This window comes from Pimephales promelas, chromosome 14 (assembly GCF_988280905.1).
Source record: "Pimephales promelas chromosome 14, fPimPro1.hap1.1, whole genome shotgun sequence".
Taxonomy (NCBI): Eukaryota; Metazoa; Chordata; class Actinopteri; order Cypriniformes; family Leuciscidae; genus Pimephales; species Pimephales promelas.
In genome coordinates this window covers 7677144-7699418 of record NC_142782.1, presented here as the reverse complement: position 1 = coordinate 7699418, position 22275 = coordinate 7677144, and the positions used below count along the sequence as shown (strand labels likewise).

The 22275-nt window shown below is 37.3% G+C and overlaps 1 protein-coding gene across 2 annotated transcripts in view; it reads left to right on the top strand.

Annotated features, from left to right (window-relative positions):
• The first annotated feature begins 104 nt into the window (after positions 1-104).
• mfn2 (mitofusin 2) overlaps positions 105-22275 on the top strand; it is a 56326-nt gene continuing 34155 nt past the window's right edge. Inside the window, exons 1-4 of one of the 2 annotated variants that reach the window (XM_039669519.2) lie at positions 105-491; positions 11750-11928; positions 17322-17457; positions 21205-21367. In XM_039669519.2, coding sequence (XP_039525453.1) covers positions 11754-11928; positions 17322-17457; positions 21205-21367 — 474 coding nt within the window. In that variant the 5' untranslated portion in view covers positions 105-491; positions 11750-11753. Of the gene's footprint in view, positions 492-2019; positions 2462-11749; positions 11929-17321; positions 17458-21204; positions 21368-22275 lie in introns of those variants that run through there. The other variant, XM_039669520.2, reaches the window with a different exon arrangement.

The window sequence follows — 22275 nt, the reverse complement described above, 5'->3', positions numbered from 1 at the left end:
AGGATTGGCTTTTATCATAGACAGTAAAAGCTTTTATATGCCACTGAGCGCCCCCGCGCGGAAAGAAAATGCTGTTGTCAAATGAAAACCGTCGCACGTACATGACGTAAAACATTTAACAAACGTTAGAAGCTAAGATAATGGCGACCAAGCTGAGCTGTTAGATAAGGAATTCATTATTAAAACGCATATTTATCTTTAACGTCAAGCTAAAAACAACATAATGATGATGTCAAATATAATATGCCTCAGCTTTTTTGTCAGGATAGCGTTGCTTTAGTGCTCAATAGTCTGATGTGCCGTGAACATTTATTTAGTTTATTACAGATCTTGTTTCAGTTTCGTTCAGTCTGTAGTGTATCAACAGCAGTCTTTGGGAAAGCACTTCCAGTAGAGGATTTTTGAGATTATTAACGTTACGAGGACATCGCTGGATCAACATCATGCTTGAGGACTGTTGACTAACAGATATAATCACTTCGCCCTTGATGGTAAGCATTTGATTAGAAAATAATATGCAAAAACATGACTATAATAATAATATATCATGCTATATATAGACACGCATGATATAGTATGTGGACAAAAAATTAAAACTCAACAAATAGACAAATGGATAGCATATGTGGAAAGACCTGGGTACCCCCTTTACAAAAAAAAAAAAAAAGGTAAATATGTCAAGTATGAAGAAAGTTACAACATTTTATAGTTCAGTAATCAGCGCCTATTTTTGTCTCATTTCTAAGGTGAAAACAATATAATAGTGTGACCGAAAACAAGTTGTTTTTTTCACAAAAATGCTCATAACTTTCTCAATATTCAAGATATCTTAATGAAATTTTCTGTGGAGATGGGTTTCATATAGTTATTTGGATCTAACGTGGGTTTCATGTAGTTATTTGGATCAATACTTGATTTTAACACACGTAAAGACTGATTAGGCCTATCTTTTATAGTATTTTTCTGACGAGCAGTTGTTGAAAATACAAATAATTGAATGGAAAACAACAATTCAAGGAAAATTATATATCCTTAATTTAAAAGATGGATTTTGGTTGATTCATGCTATTTCCAGTTGTGTAAGAATATAGAGTTAACAATACTAATGCTGGTGGAGGAAAGAAAGTGGAGGAGACCACACAAATGTTGAGTGTAGCCTACACGACGTGCTGCATTTTGACAGCTTTTCTGCAGGTAACGTTCAGTGGCAGTAGTCAAAAAAAAAGAGGGGGAGTTTAAATGGCCACGAAATTTTGTACAGCACACCACAAACATATGTTCTTCATGTCTACCTTCCTCTGGAAAGTGTCCAAAGTGGGTAAAAATAATTTCTTGACAGTTGAATTCTTCCGTATTGTTTGAAATCGTCTTTCAGGAGGAAAATGCAGCCTGACTAGAATAAATGTAAAACAAATGTGCAGTCGAAAACGCTAACGATGTGATTGGCTAAAAATAATCAAGGATTCCCACAGCAAGTCAATGAAAACAGCGCATTTTAGGAGACCCGCTCAGAGTGATAAGGGAAAATCCGGCACAGAGATTTGGAACACAATGGCGGCCGCTATTTTTTGAAATGTCCACATACCTACAAGTATATATATATATATATATTAGAAATATAATTCAAAATATACAAATATCAAAGAAAAATTCACATATGTCTCTAATATGACAGCCAGTCTCCATGGCAAGAAAGAGACGGGCTCTGGTCAAGTGTAGGCGGACCGGCCCGCCCTTTCTCAACCAATAGGAATCATTTGCCCTGTCAATTATTTTGCACTTTCCGAAATGCTTACATGGGATTGGCTGACATATATATGGGGGCGGAGTTTTGTACTGAGGGGTTTGTGGTTTATGTGGTGGTTAGAATTGAAATCGCTATATTTTATATTTTATTATTCTATTACTAATATAAATATATTATTATTATGATTATATAGTTTATTATATATTTCCGCGATATTTTACACATTCATGCTTGTTGAGTCAGTCCATGCAAAATTCAATCACGTGATTATTACGGCGCTTGGTCTGTTGGAGGAGTGGAGGATTGGAGTCGCGTGCTGCTGTATTTTCACATTGAGCTCGTAAAAATACTCTTCATTGGAACTATGACTCGAATATCAGTCTGTCTGATCCTGTGAGAGCCGAACTGAAGACATAGAAGGTGCTGCGGGTGTTTGTTTCGGGATATTTAACGTGCTTTAGACACATTTAACCCGTGCTGATTTCAGTCTCGTGGAGGAGTGGATTGGAGTCGTCGCGCGCTGCTGTCAGTGACATTGGTCTTGTGAAAGTCGTGACTCTGATATAATTGTATGTTATGGCTTCCAAAAGGATCATTGCATTTATCAAGACTGCTATTTGGCTTTAAATCACTGGAAGAGCAAATGCTGGGGAGCTGATACAGCTTATTTGATCGTCACTGTTTTATATAAACTCGTCTTACACGCACTGTCAGGTAAGACTATGTTGTTATATCAGTAGAAACTTATGTTTTTATTCTTGTTTTAGCAATTGTGACCTGGTGAAATGTGTGTGTTTTCTTTAACATGTTTACAACGTTCAGCAGAACAAATCTCTCAATCAGTTCATCATTACCAGCAGTATCCAAATTATGTTAGTAACTTGGACATTGTGTAAATGAATGGATATTGTTTGAACGTTTGAGAATTTCAACGTGGGTGTGCACTTGTAAGAATGATTGCAAAATATAAAGGGAGTGTGTATGGGAGCGTCTCCTCTGCTTATCAAGATCTTGATAAAGGCCATATTGTGTGAAATGCACACTATCTGTATTAGTTATAGAGTTTTGGCAGATACTGTTGTTGCCATAGTTCAGTTAAAGGAACAGCCCTTATTGAAGGTGTGCTGGCCTAGTTGTAATTCAAGCAAATCCTTTCATTTGGGAAGTTGGCATGATATTACAAACTTTGTCTTTTAGAATGACATGCCATACCTTAGTTGTAATTCAAGCAAATCCTTTCATTTGGGAAGTTGGCATGATATTACAAACTTTGTCTTTTAAAATGACATGCCATACCTTTTTTTTAATAATTTTTTTTCTAATTCCAGTGTATTTATTATATGATGCATTGCAGATCCCATATTACTTGAGAGAAACATGGAATATTTCAACCCGGTCTCATCCCAAATCGTCATATAACTGACGTTTTGGGACGTCTTTTGAGGGCCCCCTTAAACGTCGGTAGATGAGGTTATGGGATCCTAACTCTACCCCATACCTAAACTTAACCCTAAACCTAACCCGTCACCTAACTGACGTTAAAGGTAAAGCGTCAGTTGTATGACGGCCCGGGATCGCCATCTACCGACGTTTAAGGGGGCCCTAAAAAGGCGGATATTGACGTATGGTCAAAATACGTCCCAAAACGTCAGTTATATGACGATTTGGGATGAGACTGTGTTAAATATTTCACTATGAAAAAAAAGTCTTTGACACTGCATAGGTAAACCGTCTTATTAGAATATGGTGATTTTGTTTTTAATATTCATAATCAACATAACCAACCTTTTATGTAACTTGTGTGTCTGTAACATAACCAATCTGGACTGCACAAATAGAATGCTGTTTTCTACACACAGCAGACAGTGTCCAGATTACTGGCATGCGGTGGAGGTTTGCTGGTAGAGATAGATCAGGTAAAGTCAGCTTCTGATGTCTGGTTACCTTATTGTAAGTGCAGACAGCTGGACGCTTTACTGATGTTACATTTGCCTTCCTCTGTTCATTGAAGGTGACTTTCCAGGGCACACGAACGCTCCATGTTGCACGTATTTGCCAACTGCAGTTCCAGACTCTTTAATACGACACCGCTCAGTTGTTCAAAAGAACTCTGGCATTATCAGCACTGAATGTTAATAGTTTACAGCTGAGGCTATGCTCAGAAACTGATGGCCAAATGTGGATTGTTTTGAGGAAGTAATGTGGTCTCAATGGAATACAAGAAAACTCTCCTTCTGCATCCATGAATAAAGAGAGAATAACATTTGTGGTAGACTGATATATTGGGGCGGTCTGTGCGATATGACAATATTATTGGATATCAACGATGTCTCGCAAGGATCACATTGTCGATTATAACAGTCAGTTACCAGACGCAATTGGCAATAGCACCAGTAGTTATATATTCATGTGCAATAGCATGAATGAAATATTTTTTATATAGTTGCTAGGGTTGAGAATAGAAAATCAAATCCAATTCTGGAATTGGGTACTTAAAGTCAGGAATACTTGTAATAAAATAAAAATTTGAATTTTGATGATTGATTCCTGTGTGTGCATTTTAATGTGATTTTAAACCATTCTTTAAGCTCAAGAAGAGTACTTCAATTCTCAATTCTGTACTTCAGCACTGTTTTCTGTGCAGCAAGTACAGAGAAACCCCGTGAACACAGTTGGTTTTGTTGAGAAAGAAACAGTTGCGTGTAACAGTTGCCTATATTGGGTTCCGAGCATTAAAGGTGCTGTGTTCGATTTTTAGCAGCCTCTAGCGGTGATGTTTCAGAATGCAACAAGAGCGCTCGTGCTCATGTGCGTGCTAGATCTCAAGAGCGAGCAGTCACTACCGGCCACACGGAGACTTTCAACGCAACGGCGAAATAATCACACAACATGCTGGAAATGAATGTAAACTCCCATTGCAGGTACAATAATAGCCTACTTTTATCAGCTTGACGTTGAACTAATGCTCTGTGCTCGTACCATGATAATGTTACAATAAACTGCATTTAGCTGACACGTGATGTTATAATCCATTTCACTAACTATTTTCGTGTATCTTTCACAATCAGCAATGTCAACACAGGTGAATGTACAATATGATAACTAGGGCTGGGTATTGTTAGGTATTTCACAATTCGATTCGATTTCAATTCTTGAGGCTTCGATTCGATTTCGATTCAATGTTGACTTATTAGCTTCGATATCGATTCAATAATAATAAATACACAAGTAATTAAGTGCCTGAGTATATTTTTAAGTAATGTGCGCAGTTTTACCAATGTTAAAGAACAAATTGACCCCAGCATGTTTGTTTCCTGTCATGGTTTATTCAGCAGAATAAAAATGTACAATATTGTATGCAGTGTTGGTCAAGTTTCTTGGAAATAGTAATTAGTTACTGATTACTGATTACTTCTCCAAGAAAGTAATCCAATTACTTTACTGATTACTTATTTTCAAAAGTAATTAGTTACTTTACTAGTTACTTTACTAAGTTACTTTTCAAAAACATAATGCACGACCTGAATACGCTAAAGCATAGACCTTTCAGCCTAATTGTATTCTTTCTGCATATTCCATCATCTAAAATGTAATCAAATTAAACATTCTCTTTTTTTAAACTTGTTTTATTTGTTTCAATATTTTAACTTTATGCACATTGCATCAAGCAAAAATTAAAATAAATGCAACAGTCTCAGACTAGAAGAAAACTGTTGTTTTTCTTCTAAGAAAAACAACTAGAAGAAAACTGTTGTTTAGATATTTTCTGCACATTCCACCATTTTAATGAAAAAGACAGCCCGTCTTCTGTTAATATAAATTTCTACATATTCCAGCATATAAAATAAATATATTTTGTAAAATCCTTCATTTGAATAGATGTAAAAATAAAATAAAATCATGAAAGTCGCTCCTGACTATATTACAGTGTATTAACACTTACGTCTTTTAACAGTAAATTGCAGAGAGGAGTAAAAATTAGTTGATCAAAACAGAAAATGCTGTTGCATGCCGTATTTTGGCTTTTTTCTGGGTTTTTTTTTCTTTTTCTTTCGGAGTTAAACAGTCAGCATGTAGCCGCAGCGGTCATGTCAGACGGGGGAGTTTCACATTCCTGTACCGGCTTGCTGCTTTACGTGTGAGACTGTTTCGTGACATGCTTGCTCAGATTTGAGGTAGAATTTTGACATTCTCCAACGGGGGTCCTGTTTCCAGATCAGGATGCTCTCTGCATAGTACGCAAGTCTCTCTTGCTCTCCTTGTCTTGCGCGCGCGCGATACGAAGTTTGGACTTTGGAACACAGTCTCGCATGCACGCTCGCTCTAGATTCCGGGAGATTTTAACTAATTTGCGGTATAACTAGTCAATCATAAATGTGGCTCAACGGTTAGATTTATAGATAAACTCATCTTTCAGGCATTTGACCGACGGGATTGACACTTCAGCGCGAGAAATCAGGGGTGTGTTGTGTGAGCGTGTGTTGGCAGCTCGACTGCTCTCTCCCGCGCTCTAGTTGTCTCTCACTGATGTCGCGGCGCTCATACATCATTTTTATTCACGCACGACTCATGTCACGAGACAGTCTGACTAAACAAAATCACGGTCAACTAACGCAATAACGCAGGCTGTTTACAGGGAAGTAACGGTAATCTAATTACTGTTTTTTCAATTGTAATCCCTTACTTTACTCGTTACTAGAAAAAAGTAATTGGATTACAGTAACGCCTTACTTCTAACGCGTTACTGCCCATCAGTGATTGTATGTGTTGAATTCAAACACAACTGTGACAAGCTCTGTACAGTGCTTTAACCACACCCCTAAAGTGCAAGTAACTAAGTAGTAGAAAAAGTATATTTCTTTCTTCCTATACAAGTTATAAAAGAAATGTAAACAGAAGCACAAAATGTGCATACTCAAAAAAGTGCAATATTATATTCTAATTATAATTTTCTAAACAATAACACTTAATAGCTGATCACACTTAACAGCAATTGTGAGTTATCAGGCCAATTCTAAGGGGGAAAAATACTAACCTTTTTCCCTCTCAGAAGTTTACATCTCATAGACTTTATATCATGCATTTCTGACTTTATATCACGCAATTCTGACTTTATATCATGCATTTCTGACTTTATAACACCCAATTGCGACTTTATATCATGCAATTGTGACTTTATATCTTGCAATTCTGAGAAATAAAGTCAGAATTGCGAGAGGTAAACTCCCAATTGTGAGAAAAAAAAAAAGTCAGAATTGTGAGATAAAAAAGTCGCAATTACCTTTTTTATTTTCCATTCTGTGGCGGAAACAAGCTTCCATAGTTCCCGGCTTACAGTGGAATCCAAAATGAGCCCAAACGTCGGCTTTTAATGTTTGCGGTGCAGGCTTGAAATCAGGCTTGAACGGAGTGCAGCTGCTGTCCGTCATCGCGCTGTTTTGCTAAGGGCTAAAGCGCGACTTGTACAACGCTGAACGCTCTCACTAGAGTGTAGCCCACACAGCGCCGCCACTGGCCTGGGTGGCTGAATCGATTCATAGGATTTGATGAATCGATATTGAATTGAGAAGCAAAAAATTGCAATGCATTGATGAATCGATATTTTTACCCAGCCCTAATGATAACGAAAACGGTTAGTGAACTAAACTGAACACTTTCAGTGTATCAGCAAGATCGTAGGAAGTAACATTACTGTACTGAACGTGTCTGGAAATGTGTATTATAAACAATATGATAGTAGTGGGATGAGTGACGTTAGTCAGTAGATCTAGTAAATAAAATAAGTTACATCCTAAAGCACCGACTTTTTGTTATCCTGGAACATTCTTTTGTATTCATGTCATGTTTCATGTAGTTTACCTTGCTATTTCACTAGAGTTTACTATGTTGATCCGCGTTTTCGTCCGGAGTCGATCAGCTTCACGTTTTGCCTTACGAGCTTGGGCAGATAAAACTTTTTTGTTTTTTATATTTATGTGGAGTTTGTGTTGGAGTCTGTGTTGTGCTGGAGGCAGGACGTTTTGGGCTGTTATCAGACTCCATGTCGTCAGCTGAAGTGCCGTTGGTCGCATGGTTGATTGTATAGAGACATGGTTGACTGGATAGAGAGGCTCGGGAGCGCGCATGCACGTCACATCTGATAGATTTCGCAGGAAATCCGACCCGGAGACCTCACTTATAAATATGAATATTGGCCTTCAGAGGTAATAGCAAAACCCGAAATTGCAATGTGTGATTACAACCCCTTCAAACACAGGCAATAAAAAAAGGTTTCATTTTACAAAAAAAGTTACATATAGAACCTTTAATAGCAGCCTACTATTCCTATTGCCACCTGTCATAAATGTTAATTTAAGAACAAAAGAAAAAAAAAACTCATTGATCTTGACTGAATTACTTGTAATTTTAATTAGCCTAATCTATATTTTATTTGCCTGTTGTTCAGAGCTGACTGCCGTAACTGCAACATGTGTCAGTGTGTGCGACTATGCTTTGTAGATACGTTCCCTGTAAACATAATTTATCCTTATTTTCTTAATTTTGTCAAATATTGCTTTTTGATTGCACATCTTGATTTGATGTTCTTTTTTCATTCCATATTTAACAGTGCTATTAATTTCTATGCAATTTATTTATTTCTTTAGATGAAAAAATGGAAGCAAATACTTTTGAAGCAAACAGATTAAGAAATTATGGCGCTCTGAATATCTTATTCAAGCACACGTTCACAGTTTCCAATGTTGGTCGCTTCATATAATGTGTTGGGAGTGTTATTCTTTTGCTGTAATCAAAAAAATAAATAAATAATGATAAATTGTAGCCATGGAACAGGTTTACGGGAAATGTCAGTTTTGTCCCTCAGCAAGGTGGGGCTATTTTTTAAGGTGATTATCAATAGGATGTTTTTAACATATCACTGATAAAGTACACAAAGTACAAACAAACTCGTCTAGAAACTGTTGTAAGCGCATTTAGAACAGCTTGTGCATAATGTGTTGTTGACACTCTGCTCTAAATTGGGCGACACAGCATTTCCCATCAACACATAGGGCTTAAACAATAGCTCTGAGCAATGCTGTTAGACAAAAACATAGCTGAATGTTTTTTTCTCTGAGTAGTTCTTAGGGAGTGTGGTGTTTGCATGTGACAGAGTGTATCCAAGTTTTTGTATTGCGTATTTTGTGTGTTCATTTGCAAAATGTGTCTTGTGGGTGTATAATCCCTTTGTTTCACCTCTTTACAAGATTAAATGGTCAGAATGTGCGAACATTAAATCCTTCATCCCTTAATAAGGAATAGACGAATCCGACGAGTGTTCTGTGTAGGCTGCCATCTTGTGGCGACGCCATTACTGAGCTGTTACACAGGCATATAGACATATGCACCGGTATGTAAACAAACCTCGGTGATAACGCGAACTCACCCTCGATGACAGCTACAGCCAGGCAGAATGACTTGTTGGTTTGATCTGTGACTGCAGTGGCCTCCAGTCACAGATGAAGGTACAAACGATCTTACAGATTAACGTTATTTATGAAAATAGCTTGGCAAGCTAGCTAGGCTAACGTTTGCTAACGAGGAAACTATAAAAAGATCTGTCCATTTGGCAACAATAAATAAATAAATGAATGAAATCAAATAAACAAATTCATGTTTTTCATTTGTGTCCATTATTTATCTCATTTTCACATTGCAACAGGCAAGGGTAAGGTAACGTTACAGCTAGAAAGTATACATAATATCGACCAATTAGTGTTTTTAAACCATGGAAAGAGGTCAATATAACAGCGGGAGAACAATTATGTCACATAACGTTACATTTAGCTCAGGAAAGCCATTTAATGACCATAGCATGTTAATTGAATTAGGGCTGCAACTAACGATTATTTTGATAATCGATTAATCGGACGATTATTTTTTCGATTAATCGATTAATCGGATAAAAATGTATTTCATTTTTTTGTTTATTATAACTAAATAAAACCCTAAAACCCTAAAAACCACACTCTTTTGTGTGTTAAGCAATCTACTTAATACAGACAACTTCATTATAAAGAAAAACAACAAATAAAAAAAAAATATATATATGACCATAACCTATGACAAAAATGCTATTGTAAACTAGATTAGTGGATAACTCAGAAAAACTTAGCCTAAAAATATCACAAGTGCACAATAATTTTATAAAATCTGAACATTTAGTGAAAAAAAATTCCTTAGTGGGGAACAAATAAGAGACAATAAGTGTAGCACTAACTCTGGTAAAACGTACACATTGCTCTTTGTATTGTTGTTATACATTCATGAAAAACATGTAAAAATCAGATGCACAGCTGTTTTAAATGTAAAGCACAGTTGTTTAGTGAGGAAGCAAAATATAATAGATAGGACAGAACAAGAAAGGCTATTAATAAGCTTTTATTGCGCAAACGTATTATGACATGATCATGAAAGAGCTGCACAAAGTGCGTATGCGCATCGCGAGCGCTGAATGATGCGCTTGAAGCAACACGGAGTCACAGGGCGGCGCGCAGCTCTTCAGTGTCCGCCGCATTAAAGTTAAAAGCACCAAGGAAAGAGAAAGACATATTGACTGTGTATTATACAGTATCTTTGCAATAGTTTATTAAGCCTTTTCTTTTAACAGTTTTAAATTTCAGTTAGGCTACTGTGCACGTGAAGAACAATTATACTGCGCCGAGTCTACTAGTGTTGTGATCTAACAGACACTCAGCAGAAAGTGATTAAGTTACAGCAATAAAAGTCTAGCAAGATAGTCATTATATTACGAAACCATAGACCTTTATCTACGGATCAATTATAATAATAACATTGAATCATCTTGGAAAGAGTTTCATCATGTTAACTGTTGTAACCGAACGCGACGAGCTGTTTGAACACCGAATAGAGAATGACTGACAGCCGCAGTGGAGGGAAAATCTTTGGTTAACTTTAATTTAATTACTTAAATATACATTTCTATTTCACATTATACTATAGTATGGCTTCATAAAGTATACACGATTAACATAGGTCACCTATTTTGGTTTCAAAACGGCGTATTTGCCGAAAGGTGAATGATTTTCGTGTATGCTGCATATTGATAGCGGTTTCCTGATGCCCGCAAATTAGTTCAAACTCACGGAATCAAGAGCGTGCGTGCGAGACAGAAGATAATGTGCTCCAAACCGTCCGTGTTGCGCACGCGAAACAGTCGGTGTTGCGCGTGCGAGACAGGGTAGAGCGGTGAGGGAGAGAGACTGCGTGTGTGCCCCATGAAGCGCATGTAAGAAGCGCATGTAGCATGTAAACAATCCCCGTGACGTAATCAGACCAACTAATCGATAATGACATTCGTTGACAACGATTTTCATAATCGATTGTAATCGATTTTATCGATTAGTTGTTGCAGCCCTAAATTGAATAGAAAAAATAGCAAGAGAGGAGATTTTGCTGATCACTATATCACATATTTATTATATATTTTTTACTTATGTCATTAAATAATTGTTATTATACACGAATGTCCACGTCTTGTACTCGCCCAGGAAATCAGTAAACCGTACGGCACCAGACAGGGGCAGTCGACCCGGGGTATTCACAGTGTTTTCTCTTCAAAATTGAAATTTTACTGCCACCATTGAAACAATTTATAACGGAAACTGTTTACCCACTCGACATTATACAAGGGCTAACGTTGTAACTTTAGTGACAGTCGTAAATCGCGGGCTGTTTATTCCAGTGGACGCAAGTTGCAACTAAAACAATAGGAGGCAATGGCGCAACGCTACCCAGCAACAGCTCAGTAATGGCGCCCCGCTTACTTCCGGTAGTTTCGCCGGATTCGTCTATATGAGCAGCATTATAACATATGTTTAATGTTTTCATTATTAAAGATGTCTTAATGCCACCAGAAGGGATTTAGAGAAAGTTTTAAGCAAAGACCCATAACACCTCATCAGTGTGGCAGGTTTTTCATCTTTTTTCATTTGTCTTTTCTAGTGAGATGTCTTTGGTTTTCCCACGACCCAATACCAGTGTGATCGGCAAGAAGGACAAGCGACTGATGGCTGAGGTGAACGCTTCCCCGCTCAAACACTTTGTCACCGCCAAAAAGAAGATCAACGGCATCTTTGAACAGCTGGGGGCTTACATCAAAGAAAGCTCAGCCTTTCTGGAAGGTGTCTGCTTTCATTTCCCTTGGCAATTCATTCCACTCCTTGTTTCAGGAACTCAAAAGCACACTGTTGCATGCTGTACATCTGTCAAGCTGATAAGAGAAACAGGTTTCAGTCTGACTTATATAAAAAAAAGACAGGTTACGTAACAAGCTGGGAGACAGCTGAAGGCTCAGAGAAAGGCATGGCCTAGTTAACGTGACTTTCTTCTATGAACACCTCAAGTTATCTTCTTACAAATAATGACCCTAAAGTAACTTCTTACGAATCTACCCTGGCAGTTGTTTCAGTAGTCTGCCAAGCGTTTTACTGGAAGGATTTTGGAGGATTTTATATTAGGTTTATTTGAGGTCAGTCATATTTTTGCCAAAGTTGTCAAGTAGATATAGCATAAATTGTTAAATAGGTTTGGACATGCAAGTAAAAAGGTATCTGTCCTACAGAGTTTTTGCACTTCACCAATATAAAAATGAGAATATACAATAATTAAAAGCAAGTGAAGGGAAGAAACGTTTGTAATGCCCTGCAAAATGGGATATTGTTAAATTTGCAGAAAATCGTGCGACCAGATCAGCTGACAAATGGCTTAAATCTATGGGATCATGTACCTCTCTCATTCCTCATAAAACCAAACGTTTCCATGGTTGCGATGTAACATTTAATTGCTTACCTATTATTTATTTTGTAAACAAAGCTTTGAGCTTCTCTCATGCTGAAATATTAATATAAATTAGCATTCACAGACAAAATAATGTTTTGTCGGTGGGGCTGAAAACCAGATCTATTCGTTTCCTTGAGATGTTAACTTCATTATTTGTGTGCTGCTTGTTGAGGAGAAGTTTGCTATTGTTTTTCTTAGTGATCTGACATTTAATTTTTTTTAAACTGGTTTACATTGAAGGAGGGACCCGAGCCATATCTTGAGACGAGGCGCTTGATTGACAATAATCTTCTTAAGAAAGAAGTTAAGAAATTTCTCAAGATAAATTCTAAGAAATTCATAAGAATGTTCTGCAAGGCTAGAAGCTTACGCTACTATTTTGAACCAGTAATCTGAACAAAAAGCAGTTGAAGGATGATGTGCATAGTTCAGTTATTTATCTGACTCCTATGTAATTTATATGATTCCAAAGTTCCAGTTATTCTTTAACCTCTTATTCTTTAAAAGTAAAGGTCTTTTTGATAGGATAACGTAAGATTTAACCTGAATGTTTAGATAACGAAAGTTGTAATCACTTTAGCTTTCAACATCATCAATGATAAAAGGAAAGATTCTTAAAGCCTTTAAAGCATGCAAAGTTATTTATCAAGTTACATGTTTAAATATACAGACAGTAGATTGGAACAACATGATATGCTGCGTCCCAATTCGCATACTATCCGTCCTAAATAGTATTCGAAAATAGAATTAGTACGTCCCAAATCGTAGTATGTTGAAATGAGTGTTTCAAAGATACCCGAATGGTCTACTTTTTCCGGCCAGAATCCGAAGTGTAGATCGATGCACACTCTAACGGCTGATATTGCCCACAAACCATTGTGCGTTGGACGAGGATTCGGTTAGAACCTACAAACACGAGTAAAAAGTGTTAAACTACAGACACGTAGTCGATATGGAGGACGATATGGTTGTGTAGAGAGGTTTAGACAAAGAGCTTTGCGTGATTAATTATCAGTATCTAACCTGACAAATGAATTTATTCAATGTTGTCCACATTATATTGCATTTGCAGCAGCATTGTGAACTTTTGTAAAAACACGTTTAGCCATTACGTTTTAAATGCATCATTATATTCAAATTGCAAACACGAGGAGAGCATGAAAGACCCACAACTGGCAGATGAACGTGCTCTCCGAAACGGTAGGAAATAAAATTAGATAGAATGGAGGTGACAAGATGATTGACAGGGCAGTTTACGGTGACAGGATGCATGCAGCACGCGACAGAGCTGTCCGTTAAAGATGACGTGATAGTATGTCCCAAAGCTTGCCTTCTCTTTTGCTACACACTCAAAAGTATGTACTTTTTCCTCACAAAAAGAGTACATACTTTTAGGACATAGTATAAGTAAGCGAATTGGGACGCAGCAATACTGTATAGAAAACTTGGTTGTAACAAAATGCACTGCTGTGCAGAAGAGTTCATAAAAAGCCTTTCTTGTAGTATGAGGTTGCGCACTGCTGTGCGGGAGTGCATTCATTTACAGCATAAACAGTTACCTTTCCTTTTTATACCCTGAACAAAGCATTGTTAAACAAGACTGGAATACCAACACCAAAACCGACCGACAGGAAACCAAAAGATATGGCAATTGGGTGGTGATCAAGAGGGGGAGAAGTACATTAATTTCTCATTTACATTAAGCTCATTTTTTTTGTACATTTGGAGTGCAGTCAGTACAGACAAAAACGACAAAAATCAGTGTTGTCTTACACCGTTATCGTCTTTTTAAAATTCGCACCCTGTTGACTTCAATGGGGCATGTCCTAAACCTAAGCCTCTTAACATCCTTGATTTGTCATTACTAGTGCACAGCCATGTGAGTGGTGTTATTAAGAGTAGGGCTGTATTCAACCAAAGAAATCCTTAGTCGACCAAAGTCGAGTCCTGCGCAACGATTAGTCGACTAAAAAAAAAAAACCTGATGTTTTGATTAAACATTTTTTAAACAATTGTCATTGAGCATTTATAAAACAACAACGAAAAAACATCACAAATAAATAAAACTATAATAATAATACAATTCTTTGAAAATTAAGTGATTTTTTAACTGCAAAAAGTGAAGAGCTCTGTCCTCGGTCTATAGTAACAGTCACCTCACCACACCACACGCTGCAAAAAATATAACTGCTATCTGCCACATAATGAAAAATCCCAACAAAAGCTCTCGTTTATACAGGCTTTATATTCTTCTTTACTTTCAAAGCTATGGGTTAACTTTAGTCCTGACGATCAAGGCGTTTTAAACAACACACAAAAAACCCAAATAACTTAAAAACAATCCATATAATAGGCTGTAGGACCGCGTATAGATTTATTTTCGTTGTGTTGCATTATTTAGGCTATTTTCAAATGTGTCAAGTGTACAAATAAAAACGAAAACATTAAGAAAACACAATATATTGAGTCAGCGTGATATAGCCGTTAAAAGGCTGCTCACTCTTTTGCGCGCTCAAGTTCGATTTCAAATGTAGGCGCGCGACTTGCGCGCTCATAATGGAGCAACGATCGCCTCCCTCCACAGTCTTGTCGTCTTTGTTTTAAAATGCAGCCAGACAAAAGATTTAGATTTCCTGGACATTTTGTCGACTAAAGCCAAAACAAGCAGCGTTCTAACTGAATGAATACAGCATCCCTTACCGAGCGCGAGCAGCAGCGCAGCCAGCCACAGGTGCGGTTCCCGAGTGTATTATGTGCGCTAAACTGTGGCGCAGTTACAAAAATAGCCTAAATTAAAGCATTTTAAAGTTGGGGACAAAACATAGGCTAATTATATTTAGAATACAGTAATAAATAACTGCTTATAAATGAATAAATATCAAGGAGTAAATCGTTGAAAAATTCTTTCTATTGGTAAAAAAAAAAAAAAAAAATGCAACTGGTCGACCAATAAGAATGTCAGTCGACCAAGACGGCATCGACCGATTAGTCGACTAAACGACTAAAGTTGACAGCCCTAATTAAGAGTGACCACGGTCAATCTGACTGCAGTAGATGTGAAAGATATGAATAAAAATGATGCTAATTCAGCCAGCTCACATACCTCTATTTGCTTCCTGTTTTCGGTCGAAGCCCACAGTAGTCGATTGTCGATCTCACGCACTTGATCATTAGTGAATATCATGTCAAACCTCCTCTGTGTTCAATATCTGATTCGGATGAAATATCCATTTGAGCTGATATTCTCAGAACACCACACAGTGTTTAAGCAATAGTATCTTATTGTACTTTAGGATACTTAAATATCTCTATTAAGTTCACCACCTTTCAGTTCAGATTATAAGCTCTCAGATGAGACCAAACATAACATGTCATAGTTACATGTTAGAACACACTAGTAGGTAAATATTCTGTTGCGGAAAGCATGTGTGTTGTGAAGCAAATGGTACAGATGCGTCATTGAGGTGCAATCGATTCTTGTCTTCCCAGAGACCATCCAGTGCCAGTCCTCAATCCGCATTGATGAATCCCTTGCATTAGATAAGCATTAGCATACTGTGATGAAGGCTATTGTGCCACGTATAATTCACATGTATACTTTTAAAAGGGATTTCTGAAGTACTAGGACAGTAAAGAGTTCTACCCATATTCGCTTAGCCCTATAGTTCAATTCGTAAGAAACTGCAATTCTGTAAAAACAAAGGAGTTTTTTTTTCCTCAAGAAAATAACGGGTTTTGGCATTACCTGATTTTTTGAGCAATAATGTCGTAATTGTAAAATTAAAAACGAGGCCCCTATTTTTGTAGAGTTCTTTCTGAATTTCACTGGTGTCACTTCAGAATACTTGTCCACATGCTGTATATAATATAATGCATACAATTACTAATGCTTAGGATGTACATAATGTAAATAATGCTATGCTGTAATGCTTAATATTGAAAGAACCCAATAAATTACCTTTGGGGATTTAAGTTGGAGGCTATCCTAACCTTAAGAAGTTTTTTGCGAAGATTTTAAGGACATTCTTTTCAGGAAAAGTAATGAAAGTTTTGTCTTAAGAATATATGTGAGTGCAGAAACCTGACTCACTAGCTTAGGACTTCAAAGTTCTTTTGTACTCAACACAAAACGTTCGCGAATAAAAGTCTTGAATCCAAAGTTCTTCGTTTGCCTATTTAATTATGAATTTCAAAAACATAAAATAAAATAAAAACTTAGAATCTTTACTTTTCTTACAATTTAACTATTTCGTGTAGGTCAAAAGACTGTGTTGCTCCAAAGTCCAGTGGCTTCTGACTGCTTCGCAGTATACTATTTCTTTCATACTAAATCTAACAACCAATCAAATTACATTATACTAGATCACTGGGCACCTGCTTACATTCAAATTTATATGTTTGCAACACAGGTATTCTCAGATTTTACTAAATAAACTCAAAATATTATTATTAGTTCCATTGAAATGGCTTCAACAATATATATTAACGTTTTTCATCTTAAAGTTCTAAAGGAATTTATTGTTAGGGTAGATATCAAGTAGAAAATAGCACTTTAGAGGAATTTATTCTGAAGAATATTCCTATTCCAGAATGTCACAGAGACTTTAGGGTGGACTCTTCTTGTGTGGGATACGAATTCATAGCTAAAACTGACAAACATGACTCTTGAGTTCTTAATGTTGGTAAAGTATTTAAAATATCAAGTGTTGTTGAACTGGTCTCTTTTCTATGTCAGAAACTTACAGCAATGAAGAACTGGATCCTGTTACCACAGAGGAGCAGGTGGCGGAGGTGCGGGGATACCTGTCCAAAGTGGCAGGGATTGGGGAAGTCTTGTCCCGGAGACACATGAAGGTGGTCTTCTTTGGCAGGTACAGTGTATATGAATTGCCCCTCACTGCATGAACGCAACGTTTGTGTCGTGTTCAGAGTAGCACTAAAGCCCAAAGTATATTTTCATTTTTATGTGAACGCTAGGGTGTGCTTACAGGGCGCAGCCATTTGTTAGTAGATTTTGCGCAGCCATATTTTCTTACAGTGCATACTCTGTATGCTCAGCTTGCATATAAATGCCTTGACATTTTTTGCGCTAATTCGTTTGTGTAGAAGGTGGCAACACTGCCCCTAGGGGTGTGCAAAAAAATCGATTCACATTTGAATCGCGATTCAATCTTTACCGATTCAGAATCGATTAATAGAATTCCAAAAATCGATTCATAGGCTATATTTTTTAATGGCGTGCAGGGGCGGAGTGGCAATCGGGTGAGTCGGGACTTTTACCGGTGGTCCGGTAGTGTTTCTATGGTTTCGAGGCTGCGAGGGCCGGTCTGATAAATAGTTATTGCAAGTTCTTGCCGCCCGCTGGTCAAACTGTGCAGCCACTCTGCTCAACCCGTAAATAAATGCATCGATCCGCAGATCTTATGTTTGAGTTCTGTAGATCTTTTGCCAAGCGTGTCAGAGGTTAGGGGTTCTAAACCGCACTCGTATAGTTTTTTCTCTCTCTCATCAAAACCGAATATGTTCATCACGTTTGTGTGCATTTTATTTTGTGATTTCACCGGAGTCTCCACAACGGAGATAGATTGAAGCGCGCGTCCGAGAGAAGACTGCGCGAGCCACAGAGAACACTGTATCCATGACACTGATCGCAGCGGACACGAGCGCTCAGCTTGATTTCAAAAACAAAAGGTCTCTTATTTAATAGCGAACTAAATGATTGCTCTGCTAGTTAACTGGAGATACCCGCAAATTACAGCGCCTATGAACGACTTCACTGGATCTAAACAAATCAATCTAACCATAGATGTTACCAGTAGCGGTGGCTTTTTTAAATCTATTTAAAATATTTTCGCAAGGGTTCTATGAAATTAGTAGCCTATATATTTTTAGGAAGTTCAATGTGCCCAGTCGAGTTCATTTCAACAGTCAACCTGGTAGCTAAAGTAGGCCTACTCCTTAAACCACATTTAGCATAATTGTTTGTTTGATCTGACTACAGCACTTTAAAGCTAAATGTAAAAGCTTTTTATTTAAGTTTTATTTTAAACTTGAATTAAATGTATTTAAAAGCTGGCCAAAGCTTGGCACTTCGCACATTTTAGTTGCAAAAGTTTTTATTTTTGTATGAAGACGTATAAAGTAATATCAAACTTTTCTTTTAAATTATGTCTACTGCAATCAATCACATAGGAAAAAGTAAACTACATTTATATAGACCTGCGAATCGTTTTTTGAATCGAGAATCGTTTTTGAATCGAAAATCGATTTTGAATCGAATCTCGAGACAAAAAATCGGTATCGAATCGAATCGTGACATTTTCTGAATCGTGCACCCCTAACTGCCCCGGTCAATGGTTTCATAGTCGAAAAAGAAACAACTAAAAACAAGCTGTCCACACTGATGAGGGAGTTAAGAGATACATGCAACTCTAGTGTAAACTAGTACAAAGACATTTTTTTATTTGTGATAACTTCTGGGGACATAGTTTACACTTCTAGTGTACTTTTGTTGACCACCCACATTCGCCACTTATCCACGAATTCTATTATTCCCCACGAATTCTGTGAAATGCTGTGCACAAAAATATCAGGTATACTTAATTGTCCATGTTCCGCTTAATCCACCGCACAGTTGATCTTGTAATAGGATGCATGATATTGGATTTTTGCCAATATGCTCATTTTGGCCAATAGCCGATGCTGATATACATATCTTTTTTTTCTACATATGGAAGCAACAGTCTCTCGTGAGCAGGAATTATAAATGAATTGTTTTTCGTTTCAGTTAGTACTGAGCAAAAACTGTATTTGTTACTTGTTAGAGCTAAATAAATGTTAATGAAGTTTATTTATAGTAAAAGTACAATGAAAGCTTTGAAAATAACAATAATAAAATAAATCACAGATGGGATTTTTTTCCCCCTATACAGATGCAGTTGTACTCACACATGCGGTGTTGCACAAGTACATGCGGTCACAAATATCAGGGTGCATGCAGACATCAAAGGACTTTAGGGCTCCAGACTGCAACCAAATGGTAGCATTTTGCAGCCTTATGTCTTGCCGGTGCAACTACATTTAGTTAGATGTTGCATTGGTGTCACCACCACGTTGTCTTACTAATAAGAGCTGCCATCTGTTGCATATGAAAAACATCAAACGGCAAACAAAATGAAACCGCTCTTCTCTTTTGAGTTGCGTAGCGTGGACAGTTTATAAGCTCAGACCAACATTTGACAGCACAGCACAAGCTCAGAACATTACTGTCTGTGGCTCAGAACAGATTTACTTGATCCATTCTTGATCACAAGACACGTTACTACACAGCGGTGGGCGATCAATTGAGAAAGTGTTTGAATTTGGCGCAGTATTAATAACATCTAGATCTTGTGAGAAGCATTCAAGTTTAGCACAGAATTCTTTTAAAAACCATAAATATCAGATCTAGCAGCGCTGACATGGAAACCAGGAGAAACATTGTGCCATGAATAGGGTTGGGTATCGAGAATCGAGTATCAATTGGAACCGAGACTAACTTTTCGTTTTTCCCGGAATCGTTCAAAAGTTAAAATTTCGACTCCTAGTTTCGATATTCACAGTCCGCCGAGCGGAAAAAGAAACCGCTGAACAACACCAACGAAGAAGCGTCTACCGGAAGTGTTGGCATAACCACGCGAGTCGAACATGAGTATCTTACGTCGGCGATCCAAAGTGTGGCTTCACTTTTCTAAAAATAATGAAATCTCGGCAAAATGCAAAATTTGTGACAAAAGGAGTATTTTTACAGGAGTATTTCCTTCAGAAAGGATTATTTCCTTCAGAAAGGCTGTTGGTTAGCAAGGTTAGCTAAACTTTTTTGACCCTGCCTCTTAAAAGAATCGGAATCGAGAATCGTTAGGAAGCGGAATCGAAACAAGGAATCGGAATCGGAATCAGAATCGTTCAAATTCAAACGATACCCAACCCTAGCCATGAAGTTATTTTTCATTCCACAAATCATCAACATTCACGGTGTATTATATACAGGGGCTCTAATGCTAACTGTAACCATGGTATTTTGGGAGAAATAGTCTTATGTTTTACATTATTCTTTTGAGGGTTCGTGCAACCTTTTGAGAGTGAGATTTAAGCACTTTTCAAGGACATGCAAAAGTACTTCAAAGCTCTAAATATTATCTAATTTAAATGTTATTTTTGATGTGATGATCAAAAGTAAAAATATGTTAATTGTTACCTTTAAAAGTTAGGGTTTTACATGTAACTGTTGTTAATACAAATTTATTTGATCTGCATCTCAACTCAAGCACAGTGCTTGACTGTCAAATGTGCATTATTATTAGTTACTGCACTTATTAATTCCAAACAATGGTAATTTTATGAATAAATTACCTTTCTGATTAAAAATCCCCCCACTCCCCAGTGCTACTGCTCTCAAATGTTAGTTAGTTAGTTAGTTAGTTTGTTAGTTAGTTAGTTAGTTTGTAATGTTAGTTAGTGCTGATGACTAAAATGGCTTCACACGGACTGAATGCAAGCTAGAGCAGAACGCGTTCAAGAATGTTTTCAGCAATGTTCATGAATTACTTTGGGTTAAATCACACCCTTTGCATTTACAGAACCAGTAACGGGAAGAGCTCCGTCATTAACGCCATGCTCTGGGACAAAGTGCTGCCATCTGGAATCGGACACACCACCAACTGCTTCTTACGGGTGGAAGGCACCGATGGCAATGAGGCTTTCCTGCTCACCGAAGGATCGGATGAAAGAAAAAGTGTTAAAGTAAAAACTTTTCCTTCTTATTGTCATAAAGCCATTCTTAAGTGATTTTGGATCTCTTTTGTTTGAGTCATTGGGTGTGTCTAACATGTTCAGTCAGATAAGACCCATGCAATGGGATTGGGAATGGAAATTGGCCTCTTGCATAACATAGTGAATCTTTCTATAGTAACCATAAATAATAATAATTCATTACATTTATATAGCGCTTTACATGGAAGGAGCAATCTCCTCAACCACCACCAATGTGCAGCATCCACCTGGATAATGCGACTGCAGCCACACTGCCCCAGAACGCCCACCACATAGTAGTAGCCACACAACAAATAAGCTTGTTAATGATGGTGTAATCTCTTCAGTCTGACAAGTGAGACGACACCCTGTAGAGCTAAACTTGTTCTTACAGTTTTCATGAACATTGAGACTAAAATTGAAGCCATGTAGTGTTGCAATATTGGCAAAGCTGATACCGTATACTTATTCTTAGTAAACCTACGGTGTACACTACACACATGCTCTGTTCCAAAACGTTGTGGGCTGTCTATGAAGGCAGCATCTTAAGGCATCATAGGTGTGCTTCTAGCTCAAAGGCTGGTCTTAAATCAAGTGTCAAGTTAATAGTATCAAGTGTCCTTCGTGAAGGAGACAATGCCAGATTGCTTTACGACGAGCTTAGTATGTACAGTACTTTAACTAAAAACAAAAGTAAATTTACTGTTTGAATTTTGTGCCTTCTAATGTTGTGCCAATTTTTCACTATTAATAAAAATGGGAAATAATGTTGATATTTTTCAAGGTATTGTATTGAATTTAGAAATTCCAGTATCGTGACAACAATTGGTTGACTCAGTTTTGTTTTATGCTGCAGGAGTTTGGGGATTTGAAGAGGTTTTTGATTGTAATTCTGTTCA